The sequence below is a fragment of the Alosa pseudoharengus genome, unplaced genomic scaffold, assembly GCF_046254945.1.
Source record: "Alosa pseudoharengus isolate Yale_2024_CS ecotype anadromous, Long Island Sound unplaced genomic scaffold, YU_APseudo_1.1 YU_APseudo_1.1_scf_24, whole genome shotgun sequence".
NCBI lineage: Eukaryota > Metazoa > Chordata > Actinopteri > Clupeiformes > Clupeidae > Alosa > Alosa pseudoharengus.
The window spans coordinates 28,351,239-28,365,446 of record NW_027468689.1 but is presented as its reverse complement, the minus strand read 5'-3'; the positions used below and the strand labels follow the sequence as shown (position 1 = coordinate 28,365,446).

The window sequence follows — 14,208 nt, the reverse complement described above, 5'->3', positions numbered from 1 at the left end:
ATTAGGGGTGGATGTCGTAGGCTTTCCGACCACATCATGCGGATACATAACAATTCAGTCTTAGCCTATAACTTACAACATGCTGTGAATGATATAGCACAGTTTCATACACTAACCTAAAATGGATGTGATCCATTCAACACATTTCTGTGTTAGGGACATAAAAACTTCATGAAGACAGCAATTTGATTGTTAGGTTAAGGTGATAAAACTGTATTGTATGGCTGTTGTATTCATGTGTCATTCCTGCATTCCTTGAGCAAGTTTGGGATATATGATCTATTAAAGGCAGTAGCAGGTATTGTACACACAGTGCATAGTGTGCTATGTATATCGTTGAGCACCTTCACTCCATTTGAGTCTGCACCACTGAGCCTGACTCTTTCCATGGCCCCCAGGTGGAGGAGTGGCGCTCGCGGGCGGCACAGTTCCTGGCGTCGTGTGATCAGATGGCACTCTTGCACGAGGGCGTGGTGAACAGTGTGAACCGGGCGGTGCTCTACGACCTCTACCCGTACGTGTGGGACCTGCGCAACACCCTGCTGGTGGCCAGGGCCTTCGTCAGCTGGCTCGGTGAGTGGAGAGATGCAGGAGGGGAGAACGAGAAGGAGAGATGGACAGAGAGAGAGAGAAAGAGAGAGAGAGACATTAGATTTTTGATTGAGTGGAAAATGACCCCATCTTGACTAGTCCATGTTCACTCCATTTAGCTCTCTTGATACATCTCTAAAATCTACACTCTCTGGTACTCAGTCTGTTGTCTCTCCCCTTTCTTCTTCCCTCCCCCCGTCCTTTCCAGCTTCTCAGGTCCTCTTAACTTGCCTGTCTGGTGGGGGTGCATGTTATCTGATTCTTATTTGTTGTTCAGCCATCAAGAGTGAGAGTGCTGTAACACTGAGACAACACAAGCAGCTGATGGGGTGGTGGTGGTGGTGATGAACTACCTGAAACTTGAGCTCTCCTGTCAGACTCGGTTGCTCATGAGCTGTATTAACCTCTCCTCACCTCTCTTTATTCTGCCCCCCCCCCTCCCCCCCAGAGGGCCGCATCCTGAGTGACAGCTCCTCCTCAGGCTCCTGGAAGAACTGCTTCCACTGTGAGTGCCGCTGCAACATTCCCTCAATGTCTGTGAACAACTGTGTAAACAATTCAAACTGAGCCATTAATGAAATTGGGATTGATTTGTCTCTAGTGGAAAGACTTGCCAGAAACAGTGTTTAATTACAGATGACTCTCTAACACAGGCATTTTAAAGTGTCTCAGTCTCACTAATGTGCATTAGCCGTCACTAACTCATTTTCAATAGTGCAATAAATAAATCTCAATGAAATGGTCTTAAATTCAGCTGTGGAGCAGGTGTGGACCGTACTGTACAGTGGGTTGACAGAGGAGAGTTATGAGGTGGAAACACAGAATCAGATTGTGCTGTTCTCTCTCCTCTCAGGGTGCGGCACCACCAGCGGTTCCGAGCTCCTGGGTGTAGAGGCGGAACCGTGGGCCTTTAAGGGAGGCCTGTGTGGGGAGATGCAGGTAGGAACACACAACACACACGTCACTTCGCCTGTTGTGCCTGCGTCTCTGCTCAAGGACTTCAAACTCCAAACAGTTTAAGCTAGGGAGGTGACTTTTTAAATTGGTCTCATTATTACTGAACAATTAATAGATATATACTATACTTATTTATGGTTAAACCATTTCCAATCAACAGGAAACAATAGAAGCTGTAACTTATGGATTACTACCTATTTTGCCAGTGATAATTAACAGCACATATGTCCATCACTGATAAAGTTTCATAATGGTTCATTTCAGACCTCTTTACATTTGTTGTTTCTCTCCCTCTCTCTCTCTCTCTCCCTCAGTTGCTTCTCCCCATGGGTACCAGCACTGAGCTTTTCATCCATCCTCCTCCCCTGTTCCCCAGTGCACGGCTATACAACATCCGCCCCTTCCACAATAAAGACAAGGTACACACCAAAATGAACACACACACACACACAGTATATTTAAATACTTAAAAACAGTCATCCAGCATTGGCCCTTCCCCGACCTACACACACACACACACACACACTCATTTGTTTGTCCTCCCATACAGAAAAAATATATATTGGTGTCAAAAATGTATTCTTGGGCCAATTTTGAATATTTACATATTGTGAAAATATATTTAAAATATATTTTTTTTGTGTATGGGGTCTCTGTAAAGCATATTGAAGGACAATCATGTATGATTATGTGCTATACAAATAAAATTGAAATTGAAATGGACACACTAACTTTACAAAACCCCACACATACTGCATGACTAGTCAAATGCCTCGATTCGAGAGTACAGTAACGTGCAAAGGGGGGCAGAGTGTAGCAGTAATGGTGTGGTCCTCCTGCCCTGCAGATGGAGCTGTACCGCATGGTGCGACAGCTGCAGCAGAGGTCGCAAGGCCCACCGGACCTCAGTGTGATCCATCCCGACTTCTTTGGTGACCGGTAAAGACTCAAAATTTCAGTTTTCTATGATTCAGTTTCCTGAGTAACACAAAAATGTTTCCTCACACTTGCACACATAGCATATATCTAGTAATGTATAATATTTAAATTATCATTAGTACAGCAAAAACAATCTTTTGAATTGTATTGATTCCTCTGACATTGGCATATGCCATGGGAATTGCTTGCATTGTATAATTATAGCTACCTATGCTTGGCTCTGTGTGCATGTGCGTGTGTGTGTACTGTATGTCTCTGTTTGGGGGCGTGTGTGTGTGTGTGTTTAGGTGTTTGGGGGCAGCCCTGGCGTTGTGCCCGGAGTACAGCTTTGTCCTTGAGGATGAGCTGGGCGTGTGTGGGTGTGTACTGGGCATCCAGGACGTTCGCCACTTTGCCAAGCGCTGGCAGGCTAGCTGGCTGCCCGCCATGAGGGACAAGTACTCATCTCAGGCCCCGGGGAGCAGTGGGCACACCAGCACAAAGGTCAGAGGGTCGGCCATACTGAAGGTGCTGCCACCATATGCTAGCATTAGCATGCTGACAAGTGTTTATAAGGCAGTGGAGAGCATGGGTGACTTGTGCTTTGTAAACACAATGAAGGGAGCAGAGTTCAATCAATCTATATGCAAATTTCAGGGTGCTGACCAAATTTATGACAAAAAGATTATTTCTCTTTTATTAGTGCACATTTCACATGTGCTTTGTGTCCTGTAAGATTTTTGGCAGCAGTTTATTGCTGCATTCCAGATAATTTGGAAGTCAGATATTGCCTAGTTGGAATATCCCAATATCCAAAGATTTCTGACATCCAACTGGGAAAAAGTACAATGGAATGCCACTCAAAATTGGGGAAAGTCTACTCCAACTTCAAAGTCGGAACTAAAGTCTGATGTCCGAATTGTCTGGAACGCAGCAATAGTGCTGACCGTTTGTCCTCCATGTCTGTAGGAGACGCTGCAGTGCCTCCAGGAGGAGCAGCCGGACTACCCAGACTCCCTGCTCTACCACTTCCCCTCACAGCTGCGCCTGGACGCGCTACCCGAGCTGGTGGACTGCAGCGTCAGCCGCAGCCTCCTCACGGCCCTCCTGACTGCACTCAAGGCCAATGGTCAGTGTGTGTGTCGGTGTGTGATGTGTGTGTGTGTCAATCAGGTCATAGGTTTCATTCCTAAAAATAACCTCTAGTTTGTGTTTGTGTTTGTGTGTGTGTGTGTGTGTGTGCTGCAGGTTCGAGGGGTGTGTTCTGTGAGGTGCAGCCCATGGACCAGCTGAGGATGGAGTTCCTGACCAAACTGGGCTTCTTGGAAATCCTACGAGTGGAGGCCAGCGCCAGGGAGGGCCTAGTGCTCGGACGCCTGCTCTAGGCCCTGTGTCTGTGTGTGTGTGTGTGTGTGTGTGTGTCTGTATGTGTGTGTGTGTCTGTGTGTGTGACTGTCAGGGAAGGGCCAATGCAGGGTGACTGTTCTAGTATTTAAATATACAGTGTGTGTGCTCAGCTGTGTGTGTGTGTGTGTGTGTGTGTGTGTGTGTGTGTGTGTGTGTGTGTCAAGATTGGACATAATGGTGGTATGGTGCTGATTTAGAGGTAGCTAATAATGGTAAGTTTGCATGTGTGTCTATGTGTGTGTCAGGGTGTGTATGTGTGTCTGGGACCATGAACAGCCAGAGCACCTGCTTGGATATTTTTCGGACCATTCTCCTTAATGGCTTGAATGATTGTACTAGTTTTTTTTTTTGAATGATTTTTTTTCTTAAATGTTTTTTTTCTTAACATAACACACACACCAACACTAGCTCTTGTTAGAGGAGAGGAATAGAAATCTGATTGCAGGGAGTTCAGAGGAAATCAGACATATACAATCTGACAAATATGGCAATCACTGAGAATTCAGGCCCTAGCTAGATTGAAGAAAAAGTCAAAGATTTTGCACTGCATGCACATTAAATGTTCCAAAGAACACTAAATCATCTTGTAAGTGTAGTAGTTTTAAATCACAAGGTGAAATGTCATGTCAGTCATTCAAATTTTGAAACACATACCTAAGGTATGATCACTCAAGCACAATCAAAAGGGAGAACAATAACTAACATGTGCGCTAAAATCTTATGGAAAATAGGCACTAGAACTGCAAGGACGTTTTAGTATATGTACCAAAATCAGACTCCTCCTCTGAGATGCAGTCTACCATGGTGAAGATGTAGGTGTTGTAGTGAGAACATTCTCCCTAGCGCATTAGTCGTTGGCATGCAATGCTAATTCAGAAGTTGTTTTATGTGCACTGTAATGGTGACGGCTGCCATCAACTTCCCTATTCAGAGAAGCAGCTGAGATGCAACCTGTCTATGGGCCGAGAGCAATGGGCCACTGCTCAAAGATAGTGACCACTGTTCATATCCATTGCTTAATTACTGTCTGTACCTGTACTGTATTGAAAGCGTTTTCTTCTTGATATGTAAGCATGTTTTTCTGTGGGAGTAGTTACTTGAATGCAGGCATAGGCAAATAATTTCTTTCTTCTGAATCAATGTATATATTTTAAACTGGACCCTTCCACCAAGCTAACACCCAGGCCGTCACACATAATATTTGAATTATTGCTTATATTAGATTGTTCATTTCAATTGAAAAGGAGAAATCGTATGCCCCCTTTCCCACAAGTTGACAAGGTTCCTTGGGATCTTAATGAAATGTCCTCTGTGACATGCTTTGGTGAAAATACAAGGATGAAGCACCCTTCCCAACACTGTCCACTCTACAGGGCCCTGTTCAGAGCAGCTAGAGTGCCAGCTGCTTTACCTTTAAAAAAAAACTAAGACTCACCACAATATGAATTCAACACAAAGTAAATTATTTAGTTAGCACAAACAAAGCATAATGTTGCAGACAAAAAGAGATAAAATATTTCAATATATGACTTAGTAACCACACTTAGGTAAGAAAAAAAGTGAAGACTATAGTTGCTGTTTGTGGCACTTAGCTTGGATTTATGCTGTCATTTTGATCTGCTTTGCATAGGAACATTTCCATGTCCAAGCAGGCCTGTTTTGATGCTTCCTCACTAAGTGGTAGTTTGAAGGTGTCTGTAGGAAGGAGTTTTGTGAATCGTGAGAATTGCTTTAAGATGCCGTATTTGTGTGGTGTGACAAGTTCCAGGAGATAGATTGACTTTAAATCACAAAGGCCATACTAACAAACTCACATATGTCAGTGTCTGTCTAATATTTTTTCTTTAAAACAAAAGCATGTTTTAGTTTGTGGAATATATAATCAGTTTACAACTTGATTTTATTCCCCTTAAATAGATTTACATGAAATTATAAACTGTTAACAATTTTTTATACTGTATGTTATGAACTTTGTGTTACAGAAAAAATAAAAATATTTTTTTTCTGTTTGCTGAGTTGTGAGAACTGTTGTTTTGAATATGTGATCTAAATGGGGTTACATCTTAGAGCAATCTTAAGGATGCCAGCTATAGTCTTTTCATCTTCTTATAATGATAGCTTTGGGAAGAACATCAAGTTAGATGACATGCACTACGATTTGTATTTGTAATTACATCTGTACTGTTGTTTCAAATAAAACTGAGAATGAATGTATAATTATGCACGGCTAGTCAGAGAGTAATGAGAGACCTGTGTCTGTGACAGTCTTAGGTCGAAACCCCATTTGCAACATCTGCTCCAGACCAAAGGTCTATGTTCTTTGACTTTAAACAATTATTTAAAGTTTTCCACTCAAATAGAATCCCTTAATTAGAGCATTTTAGACATACGAAACAAAATGCAAAGGAACTATTTGATGTAGAAGTGTCATTTAATACACTTACTGGATCTGATCACAGTAAATATCTTTACATAGGTTAAAAAAAGCTCCATGGCTGTGCATTAAAGAGACAGGCGCCCCTAAAGACCACAGACTTTTACATGAAAGTTAAAAAATGAGTGATCATGCCTTTCAAAAGGGTCTGGTCAAAAAGTGTGCTAATCAGCGATCCAGTTTGGCCTTCTTGGCCTCTGGCTCTGGCTCAGGCAGAGGTACACTTACTCCAGGAATCTGTAGGGAAGAAACGGTCACTATGAGAGCAAGGTGCTAACAACACCTAACATGGGTTTGATATGCAAGACACATACATACTAATGGCAACAATTTACACCTGCATACATACTATAGGATACTTTCTATAAAAGCTAGGGTACGAATGTAAATGTTACTACAGCATCTGCCACAGAACAAATGGGATATTCCCTGTACATGCTGGACACATAAACCGGTTGATACCTTGCTGACTTGTCAAAGCTCAGTCAGATAGAAAATCCTTTATAACATACCGATCAGGACTGAGCAGCTATAGCACTTACTACTGGATCTAGGAGGGCCATCCTGATCTTCTGGTTCTGAATGTTGGATGCATCCAGACTGATGGTCACTCTGACACGGTCAAACATGTTAAACGTGTGTCCTTCCACTGTTAGTGTGGGACCCTGTGGAGGGCAAAAATTGGAATGTTTTAATTTTCATGAGCCAGCTATTCTTCCTGGGTGCTTCCTGAGGGTGTGTGCTGATGTAGAAATGGTCCAATGGTGTGCTCGCTCTCAGTTACCTCCTCGTTGAAAAGCATCTTAGGACTGGGCTTGTCTCTGTTCTCAAAGAACACAGTTCCTTCCAAACCAAACTTGGGAATGAGGATGATGATTGCATTCTTCCTCACAAAGAGAATGAAGCCTTCTTCATTAAGAATCCCTCTGTTTTTGAAAAACAACTGCACAGACACACACATACATTAAAACAAATTCACAATATAATTTAAACTATAACTAGTCATTTATCAAGACCAGATACTTGCCACAGAGAATGTACAAAATAAGTCAACCCAACTGATTGCGTTAAAGGCCAGTGCTACCATGGTGGTGGTGTTGGAAGTGTGTACCTGAGTGTGGAAGGCGACGGACGCTCTCTGGGCGTACTGCGCCATCTTGTGTCTGTAGTTGAGGTTGTTGCAGAGGGCAGCCTGCTTGTGCTTGTCCATCAGGGCCGGGTAGGTGCTGTCTGCCCCAATGGCCACGGCCAGGAGTCTGTGCACAATGATGTCAGAGTACCTGCAAGCCACACAAGACCGTGTGTGTGTGTGTGTGTGTGTGTGTGTGAGACACAGAATGAGTTAGAGACATTCACAGTACACAGAAGTCTTTTTTTCTCATATGGAACAATACAAGCAATATGAAATGTTAGCAAGGCAAGGGATTCAATTTCTGGAGTGTGTGGACGTGGACGTGTGTGTGTGTGTGTGTGTGTGTGTGTGTGTGTGTGTGTGTGTGTGTGTGTCTCACCTCCTGATGGGTGAGGTGAAGTGTGTGTATATGGGCATGGCCAGCCCATAGTGTCTGAAGTCGGAGTCCAGGCCAGAGCAGAAATAGACGGCCTGCATCATGCAGCGCGTTGCTAGGATACGCAGCAGCGTGTTGAAGTAGGGGAAGCCGTCGATCTCGGCCTCATTCAGAGAGTCTGCCAGCTCTTTGGCCGAGTCTGTGTGGATCACCAGGTTCTGAAATCACAATGACAATGGGGTTGTGGTACCGTAGTGGTTAAGGAGCTGGTGTTGCAAGCAGTAGCCAGAAAAGTTGAGGGTTCAATCCAGCTGCCACGAGTTGTGTCCTTGAGGCAAGGCACTTAACACTTGGTCTGGGGAAACTGGACCTTGTAAGAACTGACGTATGTAAGTTGATTTGGGTAAAAGCGTCAGCCAAATTAATTTAAAAAATATGTAAAACAATCACAATATGACAGACTGGGACACACGCTGCAGTCTGGAAACACAACATTATATTATGACACACTAACTAGTTTTAGGTATTATATGCCTCCATTAAATGTGGTGCAAGTACTAATGAACCTGATGTAGTCAGACTCAATTCTATTCAGAATTGCCTCTGCACTAGTGTTGCACGGGCCAGATTATGACCCGCGGGACCCACGTGTGTGTGTGTGTGTGTGTGTGTGTGTGTGTGTGTGTGTGTGTGTGTGTGTGTGTGTACGTTTGTGCGTGTGTGTGGAGCACCCACCTTTGTCTTGGTGGCTTTGTGGAGTATGTCATAGTTTGAGTGAGGTGGACATGGATGCTTCCTCAGCAGTGCACACTCTGAGAACTCGTCGTAGATCTTCTGGGCGACGGAGATGTTGGCCAGCAACATGAACTCCTCCACCATAGAGTTAGTCTCCCTGTAGACAACGTCAGTATGAATCAATTAATCATGCCAAGCCTGGATGTGACAGTATTATGTCTAGAGTTGCCATGGGCCATGAAATCACTGTCCCTCTATGAGAGGAGACTTCCGTAATCCTGCATCAATTAATCATGCCAAGCCTGTATGTGAAAGTTCTCTTTATTTCCCAAACAGCTTAGCATTTCAGCACCATTACCATATATTATTACACGGCTCTTCTTAATGCTGCAGAATGCTCCATTCACTTGAATGGGCCTTCCCAACGTTCGGTAGTCTGCTATTCCTCGATAACAGACCGTTGCAAAGGAAAATGGGTTTTGCGTGTCTTTCAGATCACTCCGCAAGTAGTCCGGTCACTTCTTGCAATGGAACTTCATTCAAAAGTGAAAGCAGATGGTTGATATGCTGTGTTCTAAAGAATGTTTGATTCAAGTTCAGCGTGTGTTGTGAACTTTTTGTTTCTGCAAAAGACACGCTGGCGCGTCGGGGTCCTGTCCGCCCTGTCGGGACTTATTTTCTGATAATGAATGCCGTTCTATACATTATCCCTTACACAGGATAGACAAAATTATGGCTTCATTAAAATCATATTTTTACTTCACAAATGCCTAAATGCGATGGCCAGTTTTGAATCAGGGTGAAAGACTCACTTGAGCTCTTTGGTCTGAAGGTCGATGGGGTCATGCGTCTCACTGTCGATGTGAAAGCGAACTTCAGGCGAGGACAGAGTCAGAGCTCTACATCAGCAACAGAGAGATGGCTGTGAGGAATTATGTGAGTGCAAGAAAACTACATGGATCAGCAGCAAAGAACAGTCCTGAAGACGTGCCAAGTATGTGCAGACATGCAATATCTCTGCACACTGCCTCACCCCTTCTCAATTCTTTTGGCCTTCAAGATCTTCGCTAACTTGTTCAGGCCTCGTAGGCTCTGGGTGATGTCATCATTCATGTTCGCATCATCAATTTTCATCTGAGCCTCAGCGTAGGTGAGAGAAGCCTGGAGTCATGGCAACCAACACAACAATTCATATTAGACACACATTCACACACACACATACTGGTGGGAAGTGATATTAGAGACCAGATGGTAGGTACCATAAGAAAGGCTAAACAGGATCATTCATGCCATATAAACACATTAATAATAGAAACAGAACTTAAAAAGATTCCCACAGAATACCTTTGAGTTGATGACACTTTTGGTGAAACGGGTGTTAAGGATTTCAGCATTGTGATTCATCTCCCAGATGCAGGAGAAGGCTAGTCTACATGGAGAAGTGTAGAACACCAGTACATGAGAAATCATCAGTCCAAATGTGACAAGGGTCCACATCGATATAGGAGTTCATTCATACTGTTACAATTTAGATAGCGGTCATATTTGAATTCACTGATTTCATGACCTGATGTCAGACCATTGGTGTCTTACCGTTCAACATTAGAGCGCAGAGAACACAGGTTGGAGCTTAGCAGCTCTGGAACCATGTCAATTCTCTGAAACAAAGCAGACCCCACATGATCCAATTAACTCACGCAGCAAGACCAGATCAGACCCGACCCGATCAGAACAGAACAGTCAAATTTGCAGTTTACAACCAGTCAAATTCACACTGTCCAATCAAAACTCAGTCAGAGGACAGACAGACATATGTGGCCAGCACAAGCAGGTGTGTGTACCTTTCCACACAGGTACACAGTGGTCCCTCTGCTGGCTGCCTCCTCGTCCAGGGCATTCCCTGGCCGGATGAAATTGCTGACGTCTGCTATGTGAACACCAACCTGCAAAGAACCAGTGAGCTATATCACACAATGCTCCTGAAGCACTTTTATCTAAACTTACTCACACACTCATACAAACGCATACAGGCATATACACAGACACACACCTCTAGGTTTCCATTCTCAAGGTCTCGACAGTGCAGAGCGTCGTCAATATCCGTGCAGCCGGGCGGATCCACACTACACACACACAGATGGCGCAGATCCACCCTGTTCTTCATGTCCTGCAAGGGAAGAAGCTCCTCTTAGACTTGTTCTTAGAAAAAAGACCACACTACATGAAATCAGTAGGACTGCACATAGCCCTCATCACCAACATATCCTCTTGAAGTGAATGGAGGTACTCACGTCCTCTGTGATGGCCCAGGGCATCTTGGGTAGGAAACTGAGGACCTTCTGGGAGAAGGGCAGGTGAGGGACGTCGTGCTCCAGCAGCAGCACCTCGGTCTCGGTCTCCTTGTCCCCAGCGTTGCCCAGGCTCTTCATGAAGTGGCCCTGAACAACGCCATGGTAAAACTCACATGAGCATGTGGGACAGTGGAGCCCTTTCTAGGACAGGTCAGGGATTCCAAGTGTGTGAGGAGTGCATGCAGGGCGTACCTTTGGGTATCTGGAGTTCTTGGGCCAGCCGTCGATGGCCACCATGATCCTCTGGCCTGCCAACGTGGCCGCCTGACGGGTCTCGATGCGAATCCTGGGGATGCGACGGTCTGCTGGCGTGAACAAGTGCCTTGTGGACTGATAGACACATGCAAAAGATACATGCAAAACACACACATTTCAATGGACTAAATAACAATGTTTCTGCGTCATAAACAACCTGACCCACAGGCCTCTAGAGGAGTGATTATAGCCTTTAGTAAGGGGGCCAGTCAAGATCCAGATGTGGTTGAAGATAAAGCTTTATCAGATGATCCCAAAGATGAAACTAGGCATTAATCAAATCAGGAGGTTGAATGAAAACCTGAGATATAATAGCTCTGCACAGGTAATACTGCACACACCGCTAAACATAAGAAATGAACTTCAGGGGTAGACTCCTACCTCTTTGATCTGGGACACATTCAGCATGCCACAGTAGGGCCTCCAGTTCCTCTTGATAATGCCCACCACTCGGCCTGTGGGCTTCATAGCGTCCCGATGCACCCTTTTGGTTTGCAGCTGGAAGCAGAATCATCATACCCACATTACAGCAGACACACTTCAGATCCTAATAACATCAATACTCTGGTCCAGAGAACACTGGAACTTTGCATAAAGAAACTTAGCTGAGCAACATTTCAGAGCATGTTCTTTTTAGAAAATCAGGCAGCAAACTCATCAGAACTGGAGCTGAACTGAAGGCTGTAACATACAGGTTTTGTGAGTCTAAACCTGGATGCTGTTCCACTTCCCCTCACTCAGGGCAGCCAGATTTATGGACATTTGGATCCAAGTCAAGCACAACACAACTGTTCCACGGTTGCATTACTACTGGTTATGGTCACCCAAGAGTTTACATTTGGCACTGACATTTACAGAACAGGAGATGTGCTAAAGGTAAAAGAGGGCAAGAGAAGAAAACAGATGGTTTTGGTTCCAAAGAGTTCCAAAGAGTTCTCTCACTTTTTTCTCCTCTTCCTCCTCTTCTTCGTCATCCTCGCCTTTACCCCCATCGTCTTGCAGGACCACAGCGGACGGTGCTACCCAGTCGTCGCGCGGTAACAGCTCCACCGCCACCAAATCCTGGTGCACGGCCCGATTCAGCTTCTGAAGCCCTTGTAAGAGAATCTAAAGAGTAGCAGTTGATCAAACATCAGGAGCCATTATGGAGGCATACCAATATCACTACTCTCAACTGTTCAGGGAGGAGAGAGCTTACTCAAACACAAGGCCTGATCTTTAGCTTCAACTGGAAACAAGTACCTCAGTGCTTTCATCTCCCTCCCCGTGGACAAAGACAGTCCCTTCCAGGTAGTTATCTCTGTTGGCTCGGAAAGTTCCCTGGATGTATTTGCCACTCTTGATACCCGTTTGAATCTGAGACAGTGGAAGATGCTCCGGGAATATGATCTTAGAACTGGTCATTTCATTCTGGAGAAAGGAACACAAATAAGACCCTTCAGAGCAAACAAGTCAGGTTATCATTTTGGAATAGTGATGATTAGTTTGGAAAGAGGGGCAAACCTGGTCATCGGCGGTCGCTGCAAGCCGGTCCACAAGCTCGGGATTGGCAATCAAACTCTTGATATACTCCTCACCTGGGTGAAGAGTGTAGTTCATTGTGGATGAATGACAGACAGAATCACAGTTACAGGGCATGCAAACGATAATTGTGTAACTAATTCATTATTACAATCGTAGTTTGTATATGTTTATTGCTATTATTCTGATACATTTGATTTAATCTATTAATGATATTGCCACTCTATTTATTACTTTAAAACTTACTTATAATGTCAATGTAACGTTTATTGTTTGGACAAAAGCGCTAAAACCCATAAACGGATATGACAATGACTTACATTTATAAACAACTAAGCCAGCTTGTTCTGCCTTCTCCTTATTCAACCGGTCATTTGTCAGCATGACGACTTTTATCTCGGCACTGTTTGGTATGTGCTTGCTGTACCACTGTGCCGCTACGCGTATGGCTCTGTCGTTTCTGTCGTTTGCACTCTCTCCTGGCTCACGCTCGATGAAGGTCTCCCTGCAGAACATAGCAATACATTTAGGACGGGCAGCAGAAACATTCAACAAACCATCGAAGATGAGATGGGGCAACATAGATTCTAACCGGTGGTGTTCGTTTGTGAATGTGTAAAAATGCTTCTCCTTGTTGTGGATTGCATCTTTGATTCTCTTGTAGGCTGGTCCGCTCCTGTGTCGGACCTCTTGAAGAACAGTCTGCAAGATGATGACGTTCCTAATCAACGGGTCCTCCAAAACATCGATCTAAGAAAGGAATGATATAGAAAGGTAATATCACGACACTGTCCTGGTCGGGGGAGTTTAGCAATCCCAAAAATAAAACTGAAACGTGGACTTTAATAACACTGCTTGGACAAGATTCTGAAGTAGCAGCTATCTGTCCTCCAGCCAGCTCTTCCACAGATTTGTCCGTGTGTCCGAGATAACGTTACCAAACTATCGGTAAATTATAATATATTTACAAAGATGATTTACAATGACAAAGAATGCGGTTGTTATAGCATACCTGATGAAGAACAACGTTTGTGTCCGGAATGAGATAATGAGGATATGTACACAGGATGCTCTCCAAGCATGGGTTCTTTTCGAGAACTGGGGATTCATCTTTGCAATCCTCACACACTTCACTGCCGCACCAAATGTCATCTCGGAGGTAGTGTTCACGAACTACTTTGAGTATCCCACCCGAGCGGGTCTTTTTCACGAATGTTTTGGACTTCAGCATGGTAAATAGCGTTGAAGTCTGGTCAGACGCTCACATCCGACAGCTTCGTAAACATCGGAGAGCCACGCGGGGAGTTCTGGACAACATAAACTTTCACTGGGTTACTTATGAGAATCACACCAGAGAATCTCACCTACAACTACTAAGTCGTTTTCTTTATAGGTCAGTACATTCATCATATACCTAGACAATCTGCTGTGTTCTTCATATAATTTGTTTCACGATTAATATGGAGCATTACACATTTATATTTGCGCTAATTTGTCGCAACTCTGCACATAACTATGGTTGGCTCGCCAA

General features: G+C 44.2%; 2 protein-coding genes across 2 annotated transcripts; one reads left to right on the top strand and one right to left on the bottom strand.

Annotated features, from left to right (window-relative positions):
- Positions 1-121: 121 nt before the first annotated feature.
- On the top strand, positions 122-3,736 carry LOC143141835 (protein O-GlcNAcase-like). The gene is made up of 8 exons (XM_076302540.1): positions 122-127; positions 399-573; positions 1,040-1,096; positions 1,445-1,530; positions 1,863-1,967; positions 2,396-2,487; positions 2,775-2,970; positions 3,436-3,736. Exons 1-8 carry the CDS (start codon positions 122-124, stop codon positions 3,670-3,672), a joined length of 954 nt encoding a protein of 317 aa, XP_076158655.1. The 3' UTR covers positions 3,673-3,736.
- A 2,549-nt stretch (positions 3,737-6,285) lies between these two features.
- On the bottom strand, positions 6,286-13,995 carry dis3 (DIS3 exosome endoribonuclease and 3'-5' exoribonuclease). Its single transcript, XM_076303667.1, has 21 exons — positions 13,690-13,995; positions 13,270-13,427; positions 12,998-13,182; positions 12,660-12,733; positions 12,399-12,566; positions 12,099-12,263; positions 11,538-11,654; positions 11,094-11,231; positions 10,842-10,988; positions 10,601-10,717; positions 10,392-10,493; positions 10,144-10,208; positions 9,895-9,979; positions 9,584-9,711; positions 9,363-9,449; positions 8,551-8,707; positions 7,819-8,033; positions 7,419-7,587; positions 7,092-7,250; positions 6,850-6,972; positions 6,286-6,544 (listed from the first exon to the last, which is right to left on the bottom strand). The coding sequence occupies exons 1-21, from the start codon at positions 13,906-13,908 to the stop codon at positions 6,476-6,478; spliced, it is 2,847 nt and encodes a 948-aa protein (XP_076159782.1). The 5' UTR covers positions 13,909-13,995; the 3' UTR covers positions 6,286-6,475.
- Positions 13,996-14,208: the final 213 nt, after the last annotated feature.

Excerpts from the sequence above, each read along its gene's own strand:
- LOC143141835 (XM_076302540.1), top strand. Across the intron at positions 1,097-1,444 it reads CTGGAAGAACTGCTTCCACT|GGTGCGGCACCACCAGCGGT; the intron begins GTGAGTGCCGCT and ends CTCTCCTCTCAG. Across the intron at positions 1,531-1,862 it reads GCCTGTGTGGGGAGATGCAG|TTGCTTCTCCCCATGGGTAC; the intron begins GTAGGAACACAC and ends TCTCTCCCTCAG.
- dis3 (XM_076303667.1), bottom strand. The coding sequence starts at position 13,908 with ATGCTGAAGTCCAAAACATTCGTGAAAAAGACCCGCTCGGGTGGGATA. Across the intron at positions 12,567-12,659 it reads CAGCGACCGCCGATGACCAG|AATGAAATGACCAGTTCTAA; the intron begins GTTTGCCCCTCT and ends TCCTTTCTCCAG. Across the intron at positions 10,718-10,841 it reads CCTGGGCCATCACAGAGGAC|GACATGAAGAACAGGGTGGA; the intron begins GTGAGTACCTCC and ends CTTCCCTTGCAG.